The following is a 21111-nucleotide window of genomic DNA, read 5'->3' as shown; positions in this document are numbered from 1 at the left end:
GAGAGCCGTGGCAGGAGTCAAACATCAGAGGAGGAGGAAGTTATGACAGGAGTCAGACATCAGAGCAGGAAAACTGTGGCAGGAGTCAAACATCAGAGGAGGGAGCCATGGCAGGAATCAGATGTTCAGAGGAGGGAGCCGTGGCAGGATCCTGTGTTTCGTTGGCAGAGGGCAGTGGGTCGTAGTGGGAGAGTGCAGGGCGTGGCACCCTGCCGGGGCAGACAAAGGCTTTCATTTACTCAGTGCTGTCTGCTGGCTTTACTCTTTCATGTCGCCTTGGGGCTGGAGCACAGGTTTCGTGACTGGGCCCATTTTAATCCCCCCCCCCCCCCCCCCCTTACACACACCCAGAGATAAGCAAACATAAAATATATGCACAGATGCATAAACCCAAATCTGCAGAGGGAAACATGGCCAGGCAGAAAATACACAGAGACACAGACACGGATCCAGGCTTTGCTCTTTACAATAGTAAGTTGACGCTCGCTGATCTCTTTCCCCTCCGCCTCATCTTCTCTCTTTCTTTTGCCTTTCCCCCACCTCTGTCTCCCTCTGAAACCACAAGGACACAGGCGAGGAGAGAAAGTTTATTTACAGACCTGAGAAAACCTTGCACCCGGCAAGGACAAAGCGTATGTATATGTGTGGTGCGTGTGTGTGTGTGTGTGTGAAGTGCTTGTGTGTGTGTGTGAGTGCGTGTGTGTGGTTCCAAGAAACAGCCTGAGGAACATCGCCCACACAAAGGCCCCCTGCGCCCCCAACCACCAGGCCCACCGCAGGCTCCCCTTCGGAAGCGAAGTGTCTCCGATGAAAGGCCTGTTCCCTCACACTGGCACCCGCTCTGCTATTTTTAGGTGCCCTGCTATTTTTGGTGGCACAGGCCTGTGTGAACCACATACCCACAGGGAAAGAGAGGCCACTGAGCAGAGCTGAGATGATGAGCAAAAGGCAGAAAGGGGGGGCGATGGGGGAAGCCGAGGAAGCAATGCAGGGGACGGAAGAAATGGAGAAAGAAAGGAGAAACAGGTGTACGCACCAGGACTTCACCTCCTCGGGGGGCCACTGTATCACCTGTACACAGGTACGCCGGGTCTGGGATCCGTTAGGGAGAACACCCAGCCCTGGATTTGACTGTAGGCATCCATTGTACCCTGTGCCTAGGGCTGCAAACGTTTAGGGGCAGCAGGGCTGGCGAAGATGCGCTGCCTTCCAGCTCTGCTGAATCTCATTCGCCAGAGAGCAGCCCCCTCTGCCACCCTGAAGCAGACCCTTACAGAAGACTGAGGGTGTGTGAAAACACCACAGCCTAAATCTGCCCCCCCTGAGTACACGAGGCTGCAATCGTCCGTTTTCTCCGAGCCCTCGGGGGTCCACTCCTTACCGAGGAAATAAAAAAAAAAAAAAGGATTGAGCTTCTCAATCAGTTTCCTTTTATTTGTAGGAAAGACAGACAAACACAGGCATCTGGCTTCACCGTTAACAGCGCCAGGGGCATCATGACCAGGAAGTGCCGCTCGGGTCTCCTCGCCTGCCAGAACTGGGGATGGGAGTGAGAAGACCAGGGCTGGACTTTAGCTTTCAGAGTTTGCCGGGCTTGTATAAAACCTGTAGTCCGGGTGCCCGCCCTGTAGAGTGAGAGAGCGACCCCAACTCTCCGAGCCCCTAGTGCTTGCATTCTCTTCTCAGCCTATGCGGCTGGGGTCAGCGCCATCGCTTTCACCGCTCCCCACATTATACTGAGATTTGTTTGGCAGGTTTTAGGGCCATGCCTGGAATAGCAGTCTGCGCATTGCTGAGCTGATACAGCTGCTTGCCTGAGCTGGACCCCCCCTCCCCCTCCAACCCAGGGTACGAGGCCCCCAGCTGGCACCTTTTATAGAAGACCATGAAATCGCATATTAATTAATACTGAACATTAATAAATAAAAAATAAAGAGAAAACAAGTCATATACTCTGGGAGGTGATTGCACCTGCATCCTCTCCTCCCTGCCTCGGAGCTGGGGTTATGGTGGTGGGGGGGGGAGGAGGGGCTGGTGGCTTTAGTATCTGAAGGCAGAGAACCTCCCAGCTCCCACTAGGACTCAGCTAATTAAGGGCTGCACGTTTCTGGTCAGGCCAGAGCAAGCACCGAGGTATCGTCTACGGCTGCAGCTAAGAGTCAGCGACACGGCTGTCCCATCAGCCTTCCCCGCCAGTGATGCTGCTGCAGCCTGCACACGTGAAAGCTGAAGTTCAGAGGGTCTGGAGGGCCAGCAGGAAAGAAATGGGTCAAGCCAGGGGTTTCAGCTCCCACTTTGCAAGGTTTCCATTTATTTTCTGGTGGTCGGAGGCTGTCTGACCTGCTGCTTAACTTTTAAGAATGACTTACCCTCGGCAGTGAGTGGGGGAAGGGGGTGCCCTTACTGCCTGCCCTTACAGTGGAGGAGCGGCCTAGAGATTAGAGTGAGGGGCTAAAACCCAGGGAAGCCGGGGTTCAAACCCCATTTCTCCCGCTAACACTCCCTCTGACCTTGGGCAAGTCACTTCACCCTCCGCTGCCTGTGTACAAGCTTAAGGGGGTCATTTACTAAGCATTTTTCTCACAGACACAATATGGGAGAAAGCGGTTAGTAAATGACCCCCTTAGACTGTGATCCCTTTGGGGAGAGGGAAACACCCACAGTACCTGAGCGTGGCCTTGGAAAATTAAAAACATAATCCAGATCCAGAGCATTGCTCTTTCACGCCTCAGTTCTCCATTTCTACCACCAGAGGGGGCCCTTTACCAAGCCCTGAGCTGCCAGGTCGGGCCAAGCATGCCCCAGGGTGGTATGAAGCCCCCTCCAGCCTGCAACCAGTCTCACAGAGGGGCACTGAATGCTGGACAGATATACGCTACACATATATTATAATAATATGTCTGAAGAGATATATATGCAAAATAATACCCAGTTATAGAATAAGCGGTAGAATAATGCCGGAGCCGGTATCATTTCAGCAGGCAGTGGCTGGCGGCACACAGAGTATGGACCTAAGGCCGGTCGTGTTACACAGAAGGGGCCTTCTCCACCATACAGGGTCCCCCCCACCATACAGGGTCCCCCCCCCCCCCCCCCCCGAACATGACACGCAAGGCTGAGTTTCGACTCCTGGCCAGGTGTGTATTGAGGAGTTAGTTTTACTGCTTCGAAGCCCAGACCAGAGAAATGCGGAGCAGGAGCTCCCCCTAGGTGGCCGCTCTGTGAATCTCAGCCTCTCTCTCACTCCCTTCTACTTTTCACTTCCTCTCTTCGTTCCTACCTCTTTTCCTCTTCCTTTCTCTTGCCTCACCCTCCTCCTCTGTCTCTTCTCTCCTCCTCTGTCACATCTCACTCGACATACCCATCCCTCCTTCTCCTCCCTTCTCTTCCCCAAGCTCTTCGCTCATGCCCTGTTCCAGAAAGGCGGGCAGTTTCTCTCCGTCTTCCTGAAATTCTTTATCCAGGGGCCCCTGAGAGCCCTATTCAGCACATCGCTGGATTTCCCTCCCCTCCTCCTCCCTTCCACCTGCTAGTTCCCTGGGCTGACATTCATCGGAGGAACCGATCCAGATACTGAAGGCGTTAAATGCAATTCTGCATTTCCCCTCCTCTCTGGCTTTGTTCAAGTCCTGCCTATAAACCCACCTTTGTGAGGCTGCTTTGAAATCTTGAACCCTGTCACTCCCCAATGATAGCGTTCTCGATTTTAACCTCAAGTCCATAAATTTCCTGAGGCCTCAGCTAGAAACATCAGGGGGCATTTGTACAGCGCTGAAAAGTAGTGGAAGGAGCCCGGGAGGGGTCAGAGGGCAGCTCACGGGCTCCAGCTGTGACTTATGGATGCAGCATCTCTAGGCATCTCTCTCCAAAAGACAAGCTGACCAGGCGGCGCACCGGATGAGATGGGAGCCCTCAGTCGTGCGCTCTCTCTCATGACGGTGCAGCAGAGACCCGGGCTCCCGAATCACTACTGACGAGCCACAGAAGGGGACCAGTGCGACGCCCCCCACGAGCGCCGCAGCAAAACCTCGCCACCCCAAGAGACAGGACAAGAAGCTTCTGGAAACCAGGGACTGCACGAAATGCCACTCACCAGATCGCAGTTCGTTCAATAAAGCACTGCAGAATACCCAGCTGGGGCCCAGATGGGGGAGACCAAGACCCCCTTTTAAGATAAGCAGGAGATGCAGACGTTGGCACCCCTTTGCTTGAGAAGGGGCTAGAGATACCCCAGACTAATGCCCCCTTCACCGAGACGATGTGTTTTTTGATTTTTCGCCGGGGGGGGGGGGGGGGGCGAGAGACCATTCATCTGGGCTTGTTCAGTAAGATTTCCAGCCAGCAGGGGCAGGAGGTGATAAATTGCCGAGAGTAACAAGACCCCCAACCTTTGGCAAAGCTGATGTGTATGCTGTTTGGATCCCAGGGCCCGTCACCGAGCACCGAAGGACCGTCCATTCGTATTGGACTTTCGGAGTCAAAGATCTTGATGGAGTAGCCAGGCGGGACCTTGTGCACGGACAGAGTGTGTAAGCTTGGTGGGGCAAGGGTTGGGGAGTTGACAAAGATGGGGTGCTCACTGCGATTGTAGGCCCAGACGCCATCCTGCTCCTGGCTCAGCAAGAGCCCCTGGCCGATCTTGCCCCGGGTGCGCCTCACAGCCTCACTTCGGTGCTCGGAGGTCAACTGCCCCAGGCAGAATCCGCTGCCCTGGGGCAGATCACAGAAGATGTTAATGGAGGATTCGTGCACAGCATAGAGACAGCCCACACGGGTCCGATGTTCCCAGTAAGCCAGCTTACACCAGTAACCATCTTTCATGGTGGTCCTGGATAGAGTGGTGTCTGCAGAACAAGAACAAACAAAACCTGAGTCAAAATGGAAAATGTATCAGAGCCAAAAACATGATAAGGAGAAAGAATCTGCTAGCAGCTCAACCTAAGGGTCTGGATGACACTGAGAACAGAGAGGGTATCAGATGCAGATTGCACAGAGAGTACAGGAGGGACAGAGAGCAGGGAGAGGGTGCAGGAGGTACAGAGAGGGTGCATAATGCAGGAAGTAGAGAGGGGGAGAGGGTATAAAGTGCAAGAGGTACAGAGAGGGGGAGAGGGTGCATAATGCAGGAGGTAGAGAGGGTATAAAGTGCAGGAGATACAGAGAGGGGGAGAGAGTACATAATGCAAGAGGTACAGAGAGGGGGGAGAGGGTATAAAGTGCAGGAGGTACAGAGAGGGGGAGAGGGTATAAAGTGCAGGAGATACAGAGAGGGGGAGAGGGTGCATAATGCAGGAGGTAGAGAGGGGGAGAGTGTATAAAGTGCAGGAGGTACAGAGAGGGGGAGAGGGTGCATAATGCAGGAGGTACAGAGAGGGGTGAGAGGGTATAAAGTGCAGGAGGTACAGAGAGGGGGAGAGAATACATAATGCAAGAGGTACAGAGAGGGGGGGAGAGAGTACATAATACAGGAGGTACAGAGAGGGGGAGAGAGTACATAATGCAGGAGGTACAGAAAGGGAGAGAGAGTACATGGAGGAGGTATAGAGAGGGGGAGAGGGTATAACGTGAAGGAGGTACAGAGAGGGGGAGAGGGTACATAATGCAGGAGGTATAGAGAGGGGGAGGGTATAAAGTGCAGGAGATACAGAGAGGGGGGAGAGAGTACATAATGCAGGAGGTACAGAGAGTGGGGAGAGAGTACATAATGCAAGAGGTACAGAGAGGGGAGAGGGTATAAAGTGCAGGAGGTACAGAGAAGGGGAGAGAGTACATAATGCAAGAGGTACAGAGAGGGGGGAGGGTATAAAGTGCAGGAGGTACAGAGAAGGGGAGAGAGGGTACATAATGCAGGAGGTATAGAGAGGGGGAGAGGGTACATAATGCAGGAGATACAGAGAGGGGAGAGAGGGTACATAATGCAGGAGGTACAGAGAGGGGAGAGGGTACATAATGCAGGAGATACAGAGAGGGGAGAGAGGGTACATAATGCAGGAGGTACAGAGAGGGGGAGAGAGGGTATAAAGTGCAGGAGGTACAGAGAGGGTACATAATGCAGGAGGTACAGAGAGGGGGGAGAGGGTACATAATGCAGGAGGTACAGAGAGGGGAGAGAGGGTACATAATGCAGGAGGTACAGAGAGGGTACATAATGCAGGAGATACAGAGAGGGTACATAATGCAGGAGGTACAGAGAGTGGGGAGAGGGTATAAAGTGCAGGAGGTACAGAGAGGGGGAGAGGGTACATAATGCAGGAGGTACAGAGAGGGGGAGAGAGTACATAATGCAGGAGGTACAGAGAGGGGGAGATGGTACATAATGCAGGAGGTACAGAGAGGGGAGAGAGGGTACATAATGCAGGAGGTACAGAGAGCAGGAGAGGGAACATAATGCAGGAGGTACAGAGAGGGGAGAGAGGGTACATAATGCAGGAGGTACAGAGAGCAGGAGAGGGTGCATAATGCAGGAGGTACAGAGAGTGGGGAGAGGGTGCATAATGCAGGAGGTGCAGAGAGGGGAGAGAGGGTACATAATGCAGGAGGTGCAGAGAGGGGAGAGAGGGTACATAATGCAGGAGGTACAGAGAGGGGAGAGAGGGTACATAATGCAGGAGGTATAGAGAGGGGAGAGAGGGTACATAATGCAGGAGGTACAGAGAGGGGAGAGAGGGTACATAATGCAGGAGGTACAGAGAGGGGAGAGAGAGTACATAATGCAGGAGATACAGAGAGGGGAGAGAGGGTACATAATGCAGGAGATACAGAGAGGGGAGAGAGGGTACATAATGCAGGAGGTACAGAGAGGGGAGAGAGGGTACATAATGCAGGAGGTATAGAGAGGGGAGAGAGGGTAGATAATGCAGGAGGTATAGAGAGGGGAGAGAGGGTACATAATGCAGGAGGTAAAGAGAGGGGAGAGAGAGTACATAATGCAGGAGGTGCAGAGAGGGGAGAGAGGGTACATAATGCAGGAGGTACAGAGAGTGGGGAGAGAGTATAAAGTGCAGGAGGTACAGAGAGGGGAGAGAGGGTACATAATGCAGGAGATTCAGAGAGGGGAGAGAGGGTACATAATGCAGGAGGTACAGAGAGGGGAGAGAGAGTACATAATGCAGGAGATACAGAGAGGGGAGAGAGGGTACATAATGCAGGAGATACAGAGAGGGGAGAGAGAGGGTACATAATGCAGGAGGTACAGAGAGGGGAGAGAGGGTACATAATGCAGGAGGTACAGAGAGGGGAGAGAGGGTACATAATGCAGGAGGTATAGAGAGGGGAGAGAGGGTACATAATGCAGGAGGTACAGAGAGGGGAGAGAGAGTACATAATGCAGGAGGTGCAGAGAGGGGAGAGAGGGTACATAATGCAGGAGGTACAGAGAGTGGGGAGAGAGTATAAAGTGCAGGAGGTACAGAGAGGGGAGAGAGGGTACATAATGCAGGAGGTACAGAGAGGGGAGAGAGGGTACATAATGCAGGAGGTACAGAGAGGGGGAGAGGGGTACATAATGCAGGAGATACAGAGAGGGGAGAGAGGGTACATAATGCAGGAGGTACAGAGAGGGGGAGAGAGTACATAATGCAGGAGGTACAGAGAGGGGGAGAGAGGGTATAAAGTGCAGGAGGTGCAGAGAGGGGAGAGAGGGTACATAATGCAGGAGGTACAGAGAGGGGAGAGAGGGGTACATAATGCAGGAGGTACAGAGAGGGGAGAGAGGGTACATAATGGAGGAGATACAGAGAGGGGAGAGAGGGTACATAATGCAGGAGGTACAGAGAGGGGGAGAGGGTACATAATGCAGGAGATACAGAGAGGGGAGAGAGGGTACATAATGCAGGAGGTACAGAGAGGGGAGAGAGGGTACATAATGCAGGAGGTACAGAGAGGGGGAGAGAGTACATAATGCAGGAGGTACAGAGAGGGGGAGAGAGTACATAATGCAGGAGGTACAGAGAGGGGGAGAGAGAGGGTATAAAGTGCAGGAGGTGCAGAGAGGGGAGAGAGGGTGCATAATGCAGGAGGTGCAGAGTGTTTGGAGGCACTTAGAAGCCAGGCAGGGCCTTTCACTGTCTCAAGTTCCGCCGTTGCTTTTTGACTGTTCTTAAGGGGCCTGTGGTCAGAGCAGGGTAGAGCTCAGGATAAGTCTTGATGCTGTGGACAGGAGCCAAGTTGGGGGTAGGCTTGACGTCAGGATCAAGTCTCATTTCCTGAGTGGAGTGGCCAGAAATAACAGGAGTCAGGGGGGCTCCCAGACCCAGTTTGTTTTTGTAGAGAGGATGTTGGTTTCTGTCACAGCTTTTCCTTTTCTGTCGATTGTTTTTTTTCCTGATTGAGCCCGGGGCCTATGGCTCTGCTGCTAAACTTTGAATAGGACAGCAATTGTGCTCCCTCCTCTCTTTCTGCTGCTGCACCAAGAGCCTGCTCAGCACCAGATTCATGTCTAAGGCTTGTAAAAGTTGCACTTTCAGAAAACAGAGACAGTCTTAGTGCAGCTCATCCTCAGCACACTCCAGAAAGCATCTTACTACAACCAAAGCTGGGAATTATAATCAACCAACAGTGTGTGACAGCCTGATCCCTGAGTAAGGGACACAATGTGTGACAACCTGATCCTTGAGTGAGGGACAATGTATGACAGCTTGATCCCCGAGCAAGGGATCCAATGTGTGACAGCTTTATCCTTGAGTGAGGGACAGTGTGTGACAGCCTGATCCCAGAACAAGGGATGCAATGTATGATAGCTTTATCCTTGAGAGAGGGACAGTGTGTGACAGCCTGATTCCAGAGCAAGGGATGAAATGTGTGACAGCTTTATCCTTGAGTGAGGGACAGTGTGTGACAGCCTGATCCCTGAGTAAGGGACACAATGTGTGACAACCTGATCCTTGAGTGAGGGATAGTGTGTGACAGCCTGATTCCTGAGCAAGGGACACAATGTGTGACAGCTTTATTCTTGAGTGAGGGACAGTACGTGACAGCCTGATTCCCGAGCAAGGAATGCAATGTGTGTCAGCTTTATCCTCGAGTGAGGGACACAGTGGGGTTGATATAATAAGACCCGCGCTGATTTTTCTGTGCGGATTTTTTTGGCACATGTGGAAAAAAAACAGAAGTGTGGGATGTAATAACGGCCGCATATTCTAATTAGATACATGCTTAAAATCCATATTTAATTTATTTATTTGGTATTTTTTTTATATACCGATATCCGCTTGCACATCGTTTCGGTTTACATATAACAAAAAACAGTGTCGCCGTAACGACAGGCAGAGCCAAACATATGCGCCATAATGTGCATAGTAACGCATGCTAATGGCCCTATTTATAGTAAAACGTGCAGACATCTGTGCAGAAACCCATCTGCATGTGAAGTTTGCCATTGATTTTCAGGGCGAAAGCCTTTCTTTTTCAAAAAATGAATAACTTAGTGGCCCCGAAGTTGATGTGAAGGTGGGTAGAGCAATATTATCTAATCCCTTCATGATCGGATTCTGACCACCAGTGAGAGCTTGAAATGCTGATCGGTGATTCTACCTCATTGGGAAGCTGCCGCTGTTTGGCTGACCCGCAAAAGCATAAAAAAAAACGGTCTCCAATCGGTGCTTTCACTTACCTCCTGCCCTGACCCAGGTGCTAAAATCCTATATTAAAACACCCTCACTAACCTGATCTCCCTGCTAGCGGGGCTTCCTGCATTGCTCATGAATAGATAATCACAGCCTTTGCATGCCATTAGCATGCACTTGCACAGAAAAACTGCAGGTTTGTAAGCGCGCTTGTATGTGGGTTTTTTTCCCACGCACAAAAACCCTTATCACAAACCTGTATAGGGCTTTGTGCGGGAAAACACATGTAAAAATGCATAAACCCACGGCAGCTTCAGTGCACCTTATTACATCGGCTCCAGTGTATGACAGCCTGATCTCTGAGTGAGGGATACAGTGTTTGGCAGCCCAATCCTTAACGGGCTGATACAATAAAATTCACGGGAGAGTGCCCAGGCCACTCTCCTGGGCGCGTGATCCAGTATGCAAATGAGGGCCTGTGGTAAAAGGAGGCGCTAGGGACACTATCGCGTCCCTAGCGCCTCCTTTTTGACAGGAGCGGCGGATGTCAGCGGGTTTGACAGCCGACGCTCAATTTTACCGGCGTCGGTTCTCAAACCCGCTGACAGCCACGGGTTCGGAAAATGGACGCCCGCATAATTGAGCGTCCGTCTTCCGACCTGTGAGCCGCCAGCCGATTTAAAAAAATTTTTCTAAATTTTTTTTTTTTTTAATTTTGGGGCCTCTGACTTAATATAGCTATGATATTAAGTCAGAGAGTGTACAGAAAAGCAATTTTTTCTGCTTTTCTGTACACTTTCCCAGTGCCGGCAGAAATTACCGCCAGCCTTTGGGCAGGCGTTAATTTCTGAAAGTAAAATGTGCGGCTTGGCTGCAAATTTTACTTACTGAATCGCGCAGGAATAACTAATAGGCCATCAACATGCATTTGCATGTTACGGGCGCTATTAGTTTCGGGGGGGTTGGCCGTGCGTTTTCGACGCGCTATTACTCCTTACTGTATAAGGGGTAAAAATAGCACGTCGAAAACGAAACACAGGCTAACAGTGCGCTCCGGTGCGCACTGTACTGTATCGGCCTGTAAGTGAGGAACCCAGTGTGTGACAGCTCGATCCCTGAGTGAGGGACACAGTGTGTGAAAGCCTGATACCTGATCGTTGAATGAGTCACAGTGTCAGAAACTTGGATTTCTGAGTGAGGGACACAGTGCCTGACAGAATGTCCCTGAGTAAGGGACACAGTGTGAGACAGCCTGATTCTTGAATGAGGGGCATGGTGTGTGAAAGCCTTATCTCGGAGCGACAGACAGGGTATGTGACAGACTGGTCCCTGAGCGAGGGATACGGTGTATGTGACTTTTGATCCTGAGTGAGGGACACTGTGCATGACAGTCTGTTCTCAGGGAGGGATACGGTGTATGACAGCCTGTTCTCTGATCGAGGCAGAGTGTGTGACAGCCTGATCTCTGAGTGAGCGGCAGGGTGGATTTCTGAGGGGGACAGGATGTGTGGCAATCTGATCTCTGAGCGAGGTACCATACTTGGATTTCTGAGAGGGACAGGGTGTGTGACAGCCTGATCCCTGAGTGAGGGGGCATAATGCGTGACAACCTGATCTGACATCTTAGGGTGAATCTGTTATCTTACAACTGAGCTGTAAGGGGAATAGTTACAGTAATAGGTCAGAGTATGGCAGCCAGCCTTTTACAGTCATCACACCCACAGATCAGTGGTTACACCGAAGGGTCAGGGGTCGGGAACTGGCATGGTATGATGGTCCCACAGAAGGTAAGGCGGTCACACTGAAGGGTCAGGGTTGGGAGCCGGCATGGTATGGTCTCTGTAGGATTGCAGGGGACACCTCTCCTGGTTTCTCACTGTCCCAGCCAGTGACCACTAGAAGGGCGTGGGACAGGAGGCACTGGTGTGGGCAGCACAGGTGCTCCTGAGCATGGCGTCTGAAGTGGGAAGGGAAGTTCTGCAATCTTTATCCTACCAACCTGTCTTAAAGCAACAAAAGATGGAAACTTTTTTTTTTTTAACTGAAGTTTTCATTTTTTTTCTTTTTCCTCTGCCACCCGGGTGGTACAGTGCCTGTCACCTCCTCATCACCATTCGGTCCCCCCCCCGGCCCTCACCCTTACCGTGCCTGTCCCTGCTGGATTTGCTGCAGTAGGTAAACTCATCAGACTCCTGGTGAAGGGCATGGGGTCGCTTACTGAGCTCCTGCCGGGGATAGTCCAGGACGGCCACCTTACGATAGGGCGGGGGTGGAGATTCTGCAAGAGAGACCAAAACAGTCTGACAAATAACAGGACAGCAAATCAGGGGAAGCAAATCCCAGGGACCCCCCGCCTGCTCACAGACCCTGCCCCAGTGCCAGAGATCCCAGGGCGCGGGCAGAGCCCATCCCCAGCCTCAGTCCCAAGGAGCCTCTTATCTGAATGGGCCGTAGGGGGGGTCCTTCCTCTTTGCCTATCCCCAATCTGAGCTGCGCCTTGCGCGTCATCCCAGTTGCTGGGCACGGAGAGAAGTCAATCAGCGGATGGGAGATCCCCCCTCGGTCCATCTTCTCTCCTTCCCCCACGAGGCACCAGATCTGCCCCCACACCCAGTCTCGGTTGCCTTTCGTACAGGGGGATCCCGGCTGTCCTGGTGAACCCGCCACCCCCCTCCCCGGCTCTGCCCTTTAGGCGGGCGTCTCCTCACCTGGGGTGCAGAGCCTGCTGAAGTGGTAGGGGTTGCAGCAGAGCGCGCTGCCCTCGCTGCCCCTCCTCCAGAAGGCCTCACAGCGGCAGAGTCTCTTCAGCTCCTGAGCGTGCTTCAGGTCCGGCCAGCGGTACAGCCGACAGAGCACCAGCCGGGGGGACGGGAGCTGCTTGGCCATGCGGGGCTCCGCCTGGGGCACCAGGACGCAGCTGGAGTCCCGGGCCCCCTTACTCTCCACCGCGTCGGCCAAGGCCCGCAGCTGCTCATCCTTCAGCCTCCTGAAGAGGGAGTGGGCGGTCAGCTTGGAGGCGCTGGGGGACTCCTCCGGGTTCGGGATCCCATCCGCCTGGCAGCGAGCGCTGGCCGCGGGCTGCAGCCCCGCGCAGCGATGCCTCCAAAGCCGTCTTACGAAGCCGGACCGCCGGGACCGGAACATATGACAGAGCTGAACTTTGAGGAAGGTCTCTGGGTTCCAGGCAGGCTGCGGGGAGGGGGACGAAAAGGACATGTTAGTGAGGTTATCATGGATTCTGAGGTCTGCCCTCACTCCTTTTATATCGTCAGCCACCTGCCTTATGTTTTCACTCTGCTCCAGACCTCAGCCATGAAACTATCACTCACTATTACAAGGATATATCTGTTTCACCCATTATAGGAAAGGTTTTCAATATCTTGTGTCCCTGCACCCATCTCCGGAGCCTCCCCCAGTCCTAGAGGTGACAGGCTCTGTATCCCTGCGTCCATCCCCTGAGCCCTCCAGTCCTAGAGGTGACAGGCTCTGTATCCCTGCGCCCATCCCATGAGCCCTCCAGTCCTAGAGGTGACAGGCTCTGTATCCCTGCGCCCTCCAGTCCTAGAGGTGACAGGCTCTGTATCCCTGCCCCCATCCCCTGAGCCCTCCAGTCCTAGAGGTGTCAGGCTCTGTATCCCTGCGCCCTCCAGTCCTAGAGGTGACAGGCTCTGTATCCCTGCGCCCATCCCCTGAGCCCTCCAGTCCTAGAGGTGACAGGCTCTGTATCCCTGCGTCCATCCCCTGAGCCCTCCAGTCCTAGAGGTGACAGGCTCTGTATCCCTGCGCCCATCCCATGAGCCCTCCAGTCCTAGAGGTGACAGGCTCTGTATCCCTGCGCCCTCCAGTCCTAGAGGTGACAGGCTCTGTATCCCTGCCCCCATCCCCTGAGCCCTCCAGTCCTAGAGGTGACAGGCTCTGTATCCCTGCGCCCATCCCCTGAGCCCTCCACTCCTAGAGGTGACAGGCTCTGTATCCCTGCGCCCATCCCCTGAGCCCTCCAGTCCTAGAGGTGACAGGCTCTGTATCCCTGCGCCCTCCAGTCCTAGAGGTGACAGGCTCTGTATCCCTGTGCCCATCCCCTGAGCCCTCCAGTCCTAGAGGTGACAGGCTCTGTATCCCTGCGCCCATCCCCTGCGCCCTCCAGTCCTAGAGGTGACAGGCTCTGTATCCCTGCGCCCATCCCCTGAGCCCTCCAGTCCTAGAGGTGACAGGCTCTGTATCCCTGTGTCCATCCCCTGAGCCCTCCAGGCCTAGAGGTGACAGGCTCTGTATCCCTGCGCCCATCCCCTGAGCCCTCCAGTCCTAGAGGTGACAGGATCTGTATCCCTGCTCCCATCCCCTGAGTCCTCCAGTCCTAGAGGTGACAGGCTCTGTATCCCTGCTCCCATCCCCTGAGTCCTCCAGTCCTAGAGGTGTCAGGCTCTGTATCCCTGCGCCCTCCAGTCCTAGAGGTGACAGGCTCTGTATCCCTGCGCCCATCCCCTGAGCCCTCCAGTCCTAGAGGTGACAGGCTCTGTATCCCTGTGTCCATCCCCTGAGCCCTCCAGTCCTAGAGGTGTCAGGCTCTGTATCCCTGCGCCCTCCAGTCCTAGAGGTGACAGGCTCTGTATCCCTGCGCCCATCCCCTGAGCCCTCCAGTCCTAGAGGTGACAGGCTCTGTATCCCTGTGTCCATCCCCTGAGCCCTCCAGTCCTAGAGGTGTCAGGCTCTGTATCCCTGCGCCCATCCCATGAGCCCTCCAGTCCTAGAGGTGACAGGCTCTGTATCCCTGCGCCCTCCAGTCCTAGAGGTGACAGGCTCTGTATCCCTGCGCCCATCCCCTGAGCCCTCCAGTCCTAGAGGTGACAGGCTCTGTATCCCTGCCCCCATCCCCTGAGCCCTCCAGTCCTAGAGGTGACAGGCTCTGTATCCCTGCCCCCATCCCCTGAGCCCTGCAGTCCTAGAGGTGACAGGCTCTGTATCCCTGTGCCCATCCCCTGAGCCCTCCAGTCCTAGAGGTGACAGGCTCTGTATCCCTGCGCCCATCCCCTGCGCCCTCCAGTCCTAGAGGTGACAGGCTCTGTATCCCTGCACCCATCCCCTGAGCCCTCCAGTCCTAGAGGTGACAGGCTCTGTATCCCTGCTCCCATCCCCTGAGCCTTCCAATCCTAGAGGTGACAGGCTCTGTATCCCTGCGCCCATCCCCTGAGCCCTCCAGTCCTAGAGGTGACAGGCTCTGTATCCCTGCCCCCATTCCCTGAGCCCTTCAGTCCTAGAGATGACAGGCTCTGTATCTCTGCGCCCATCCCAAGCCCTCCAGTCCTAGAGCTGACAGGCTCTGTATCCCTGCTCACATCCCCTGAGCCCTCCAATTCTAGAGGTGACAGGCTCTGTATCCCTACACCCATCTCCTGATCCCTCCAGTCCTAGAGGTGATGGGCTCTGTATCTCTGCTCCCATTCCCTGATCTCTCCAGTCCTAGAGGTGACAGGCTCTGTATCCCTGCCCCTATCCCCTGAGCCCTCCAGTCCTAGAGGTGGCAGGCTCTGTATCCCTGCTCCCATCCCCTGAGCCCTCCAGTCCTAGAGGTAACAGGCTCTGTATCCCTGCCCCCATTCCCCGATACCTCCAGTCCTAGAGGTGATGGGCTCTGTATCTCTGCTCCCATTCCCTGATCCCTCGTTCTAGAAGTGACAGGCTCTGTGTCCCTGTGCAGTAAGACAGTGGGCATCCTGTCAGATCTTTGCTAATTTGAGCCCTTCTGCTGACACTTGGCCTCCAGGACTGAAATCAGAGGAGGAAGCCCCTTTTCTTAGAGAGCACCAAGATGCTACACCTTGAGGTTCTGGTACTGAGCAGAAGGAAAAAGCCCCAGATCTTATTTTCTGGATACACATTTGGCACCAACTCAGATGTAAAATTATGAGGTCCAGTGGGGATCTCATGTGTAGCAGACAGTGCTGACCGATTTAGCATGGAAAGACCCAAAATCATACATATATAAACATATACAAGCATAATATATACACATGTACACATTCATAAACATAACACACACTACATACAGTATCTATATGCACACAAATACACAGAGACACAGTACCTTCACAGTAACAAATAACAAAGTTACCACAATAGAAGAGAACAAGAGTCAACCAGAAGGGGTTTGTAAGACGACCAGCTTAATGTTACCTGCAAAAAGAGAGGCATGCATGCACCCAGTAACTACACAAACATACACACATACACACACACACAGTGTATAATACACAAACACACACACAGGATACACCAATACACACACCCAATGTATAATACACATATATACACACAAGACACACCAGCACACATACACAGAGCCAGTGTATGATACACATATACACAGAGCACACCAACAAACACACCACACACCCACCCAATGTATAATACACAAACATACACACAGGACATACATAAACATGGTATATAGACACATCCAGCCAGTTTATAATACATAAACCGACACACAGGTCACAATAACACACACCCAGCCAGTGTATAATACACAAATATACACACAGAATAAACACACAAACGTAATGTACCCACACACACACACAACACACACATATGTATGTACACATACCCAGCCAATGTATAAAACACAAACATATACACAGGATGCACAAACACACACACACACACGGTATATACACACCCAGCCAGTTTATAATACACAAACATACACACAGAATAAACACACAAACATAATGTACTCACACCCAGTATGTACACACACCCAGCCAGTGTATAATACACAAACATACACACAGAATAAACACACAAACGTAATGTATACACACACACAGTATGTATACACACCCAGCCAGTGTATAATAAACAAACATACACACAGAATAAACACACAAATATAATGTAAACACACACACACACACACACAAAGTATGTACACACACCCAGCCAGTGAAAAAAACACAAACAGATACTCAGGATGCACCAACAAAAACACACACACACACACACACACACACGGTATATATGCACACAGCCAGTGTATAACAAACAAACATACACACAGAATAAACACACAAACCCAGCGTACATGCACAGACACACAAATGCATTCACAATGGATACAAAGTATATACACAGCTCAGGATGGTGTAGTCTCCATTTCTGAAAGCTACAGGGGAGCATGAGTTGTTATCCCAGATGGGCGCTTCCTGGTGCTCTTTTTTTACCCAAGTTTTAACTGCATTGAGAATTCCAAGAAAGTTTATAACTAGCTCTTTCCATAATTAGATAGGGAGGTAGAGAAACATTTACAATTTGATGTGTGTGATCCTAACATTTCTTTCCCTTATTACCGCATGCAGTCCTGTTTACCAGACTGCTATTTTCTCAAACAATGAGCTTTCTGCTGTTCATGCATTTACCCTTTCATGTAACTTTGTGTTTGCTTTCAATAAAAACAATTTAAAGAACAACACAGTATTTCTACACATGCCCAATTTACATGCACACACACATATACACATGCACAGAGCAGACACACATCCCGTCTACAGAGTTCACATATATACACATCCACACACAGAATAACCACACAGAGTGTACATACATGCACACACACCCACATAGAATAGCCACACATAATGTACACAGATGCACACATACAGAATGGACATAGTGTACATATATTTACATACATACATACACACAGTATTCATATATACACACAAACAAAATAGCTTGAATATACACACATGCATATAGACACAGTGTACATTCATGCACACACACACACACACACACAGACACACACACAGAATGTACATACACAAATAGCCACACACAGAGTGTACATACAGGCCCATACACAAACACAGAATAGCCACAATATATATACATGCATACACACACAGAATAGCCACAGAGTGTACATACATGCCCACACACACACACACACAATAGCCAGAGTATACATACATGCACACTCACACACAGAGACTAGTCAGAGTGTAGATACGCACACACACACAGACTAGCCATACACATACATGCCCATACATGCCCACACAGAATAGCCACATAGAGATTATACATATATGCACACATACAGAATAGCCACATTCATACATTCACACACAAAGAATAGCCACACACAGTGTATATACATGCCCATACACACACAGATTAGCCACATGGTTTATATACATGCACACACACACATACAAAATAGCCAGAGTGTACATATTTGCACACACACAGCATAGCCAGTGTACATGCATACACAGAATAGCCACACAGAGAATACCTACACACAGATTGTACATACATGCATAGTGTACGTACCTACACACAGACTAGCCACATTGTACATACATGCACATACACTCACACACACAGAATAACCGCATACACGTGGCAGTAGCCGTCACCTCCCAGCTACCCCTGCTGAGATCACCCCTCTAAAGGTTTGCGTGCCCAAGGGCTGCCCCTTCTCCCACCTTAGAATGGCTGCATCTCCCGGAGTGGTTGGTCCTCAGGGTGCTGCAGAGGCAGAGGCTGCTTCAGAGCTGACTCTCTCCCTCACACACCCTGCCAGCACTGCTCAGGCTTTCCTTTCCCCTCCCCCGGACCTCCCAGTTTTTGGAATTCATTGATTAGAAGCTGGGCAGACTTCTTGGCTCAGCAAAATTGGGACTGTTGAGCTGAGGGAAAATAATGTGATTGCGAGAGGGGTGGAGTGGGCTGGAGCCCAGGACACAAGAGGAAGCTGTAGAGGGCCACAGAAATGCAGCCTCTAGAGCCAAGCTTTTGGCTACAAAAGAGCTGTCTCATGATGAAATCTCAGTTAACTTCTGCTGCATTTGAGTGGCTATTGTGTATGTGCATGTTATGTACACTGTGTGTGTGTGTGAATGTGCATGTATGTACACTGTGTGTGTGTGTGTATATGTGCATGTATGTACAGTGTGGATATTGTGTGTGAATGTGCATGTATGTACACTGTGTGTGTGTGTGTGTGTGTGTGTATGTGCATGTATGTACAGTGTGGCTATTGTGTATGTATGTGCATGTATGTACACTGTGTGTGTGTGTGTATATGTGCATGTATGTACAGTGTGGCTATTGTGTATGTATTTGCATGTTTGTACACTTCTGCCTGGGTGTTTCTTTCAAGCATCCAATGTAGCTTCTGTCTCTACACAAGAGCACTTTGTTGGAGTGTCCCCTGCACTTTCAGCGTTTTGCTGGAGTTTCCTCTCGTATTTTTAGCCCAGGCACTCTCTGCATTTTGCTAGTCTCTTTTAGTATTTTCAGCCCATGCGTTCACTGTACTTTGCTGGAGTCTCTCCTGGTATTTTCAGCCCCCTGCTCGCTCTATGTTTTGCTGGGGTCTGCTCCAGTATTTCCAGCCCCCCCCCCAGTTTATTGAGCCCCTGTAAATCAATCTAATGGCAGATGCATTCATGTATTTGCATTATCAGTTGTATTTCAGAAGACATCTGAAGCATAGGCTGGGTTGCCTCTTGGCACTTCACCCAGGCCAAGCCACAGAGACTCATCTAAGAACATAAAAACATAAGGCTTGCCATACTGGGTCAGCCCAAGGGTCCATCAAGCCCAGAATCCTGTTTCCAACAGTGGTCCAGCCAGGATCCCAGGGGGTAGGTAGATCCCAAGCTGCTTATCCCAAGAATAAGCAGTGGATTTCTGCAACTCCCCCTTAATAATTGTTAATGGACTTTTCCTCTAGGAACTTGTCCAAACCTTTTTTAAAGGTTTAATAGCTTTCACCACATCCTCTGGCAACAAATTCCAGAGCTTAATTATGCATTGAGTAAAAAAAAATATTTTCTCTTATTAGTTTTAAATGTATTACCTAGTAACTTCATTGTGTATCCCCTGGTCTTTGTACTTTTCAAGAGTAAACAACTGATTAATGTTTATTCATTCCATTCCACTCGTTTTATTTTATAGACCTCTATCACATCTCCCCTCAGCCTTCTCTTCTCTAAGCTGAAGAGTTCTAACCTCTTTAGCCCTTCCTTATAGGGGGATCATTTTTCCTATATCCTTATAGGGGGATATTTACTTGCTGCCCCAAGATACTGTACATTAAGCCTCGACTTAAGTCTCTACTGAGTTACCTCTTGTTGTTTTAACTATTTTTTCCATGCTGTTCTCAAGTTTTCCCCCCTCCTAGTTACGCTCCCTTGTTATCATGTAATTTCAATTCTGCTGTTTATTTGTGAACCGGTATGATGTCCCTACTAATACCGGTATATAAAAGATGTTAAATAAAATAAATAAATTTCATCCGCTTTATCATTTTGGCCACCCTTCTCTGTACCTTTTCCAATTCTGCTATATCTTTCATGAGATGTGGTGACCAGAACTGCACACAATGCTCAAGATGAGGTTGCACCATGGAGGGATACAGAGGCATTATGATATTCTCTGTTTTATTCTCCATTCCTTTCCTAATAATCCCTAGCAATCTATTTGCTTTGGTGGCTGCTGCCGCACACTGAGCAGAAGATTTCAACATATTTTCAACAATGATCCTTTTCCTGAGTGGTGACTCCTAATGTGGAACCTTGCATTGTGTAGCTATAATTTGAGTTACTCTTCCCTAAGCACATCATTTTGCACTTGTCTACATTAAATTTAATTTGCCATTTGCATGCCCAGTCTCCCAGTTTTGCAAAGTCCCCTTGCAATTTCTAACAATCCTCTTGTGATTTGACTGCTTTGAATAATTTTGCATCATCTGCAAATTCAATCACCTCACTTGTTTTCCCATTTCCAGGTCGTTTATAAATATATAAAAAAGCAGTGGTCCCAGAACAGATCCCTGGGGCACTCCGCTATTCAGCTTTCTCCACTGGGAAAATTTACCATTTAGCCCTACCCTCGGTTTTCTATTTTTTAACCACAATAGGACACTGCCACCTAGCCCATGAATTTCTAATTTCCTAAGAAGTCATGGGATAGGTGGCAGTGTCCTATTGTTTTGCCCTGTAGCCCTATTCTTAGAAAATCAGAACTACAAATCCCTTCATGCAATGGGGCGCAGGGACTGGCTCTGCCTGTTTGGCTGAGGTGGTGACTGGATAGCATAGGTCCAGTTCTGCCGGTGCAGCACAGAGGAATGGACAGGTGAGACTCCTGAGGCCTGGGCTATGGGAGAGCTCTGAAGTGGGCATAGCAGGCCCCCGGAAGCTGATTTCATGGAAAGCCAGAGCTAATGTAAACTAGCCCCTTATCCTACTATCTCTGGCACTTCCTGCTCCTGAATGTTTGCTGAGTTTGTAACTTCCCACTGAGATAAGAGAGGCCCTGCTGGCGCCAGGCAACTCTGAGCAGCTCCTGACAGTTTCCAGTGTGTGTAAGGGGAGCCACTAGCAGCTTCCTGCTACTCCAGAGCCAGAGGGAGAGGATGGGCCAGGAAAGGGGAGAGAGGACCAAGGAAATGGAGGGAGAGGAGAAAGAGGACCAGGGAAAGGGAGGAACAAGACAGAGAGGGCTAGAGGGAGAGAGGGGAAAGAGAACCAGGGCT

At 50.8% G+C, this 21111-nt stretch overlaps 1 protein-coding gene across 2 annotated transcripts in view; it reads right to left on the bottom strand.

Annotated features, from left to right (window-relative positions):
- Positions 1-1407: 1407 nt before the first annotated feature.
- LOC115078875 (mothers against decapentaplegic homolog 6-like) overlaps positions 1408-21111 on the bottom strand; it is a 25400-nt gene continuing 5696 nt past the window's right edge. The window contains exons 1-4 of one of the 2 annotated variants that reach the window (XM_029581945.1): positions 18053-18210; positions 12272-12752; positions 11707-11841; positions 1408-4844 (exon numbers count right to left, since the gene is read on the bottom strand). In XM_029581945.1, the coding sequence (XP_029437805.1) occupies positions 4309-4844; positions 11707-11841; positions 12272-12707 (1107 nt within the window). In that variant the 5' untranslated portion in view covers positions 12708-12752; positions 18053-18210 and the 3' untranslated portion in view covers positions 1408-4308. Of the gene's footprint in view, positions 4845-11706; positions 11842-12271; positions 12753-18052; positions 18211-21111 lie in introns of those variants that run through there. The other variant, XM_029581944.1, reaches the window with a different exon arrangement.

Source organism: Rhinatrema bivittatum, chromosome 16 (assembly GCF_901001135.1).
Source record: "Rhinatrema bivittatum chromosome 16, aRhiBiv1.1, whole genome shotgun sequence".
Classification (NCBI taxonomy): domain Eukaryota; kingdom Metazoa; phylum Chordata; class Amphibia; order Gymnophiona; family Rhinatrematidae; genus Rhinatrema; species Rhinatrema bivittatum.
Note: the sequence above shows the minus strand (reverse complement) of the source record. Positions and strands in the feature narration are given on the sequence as shown.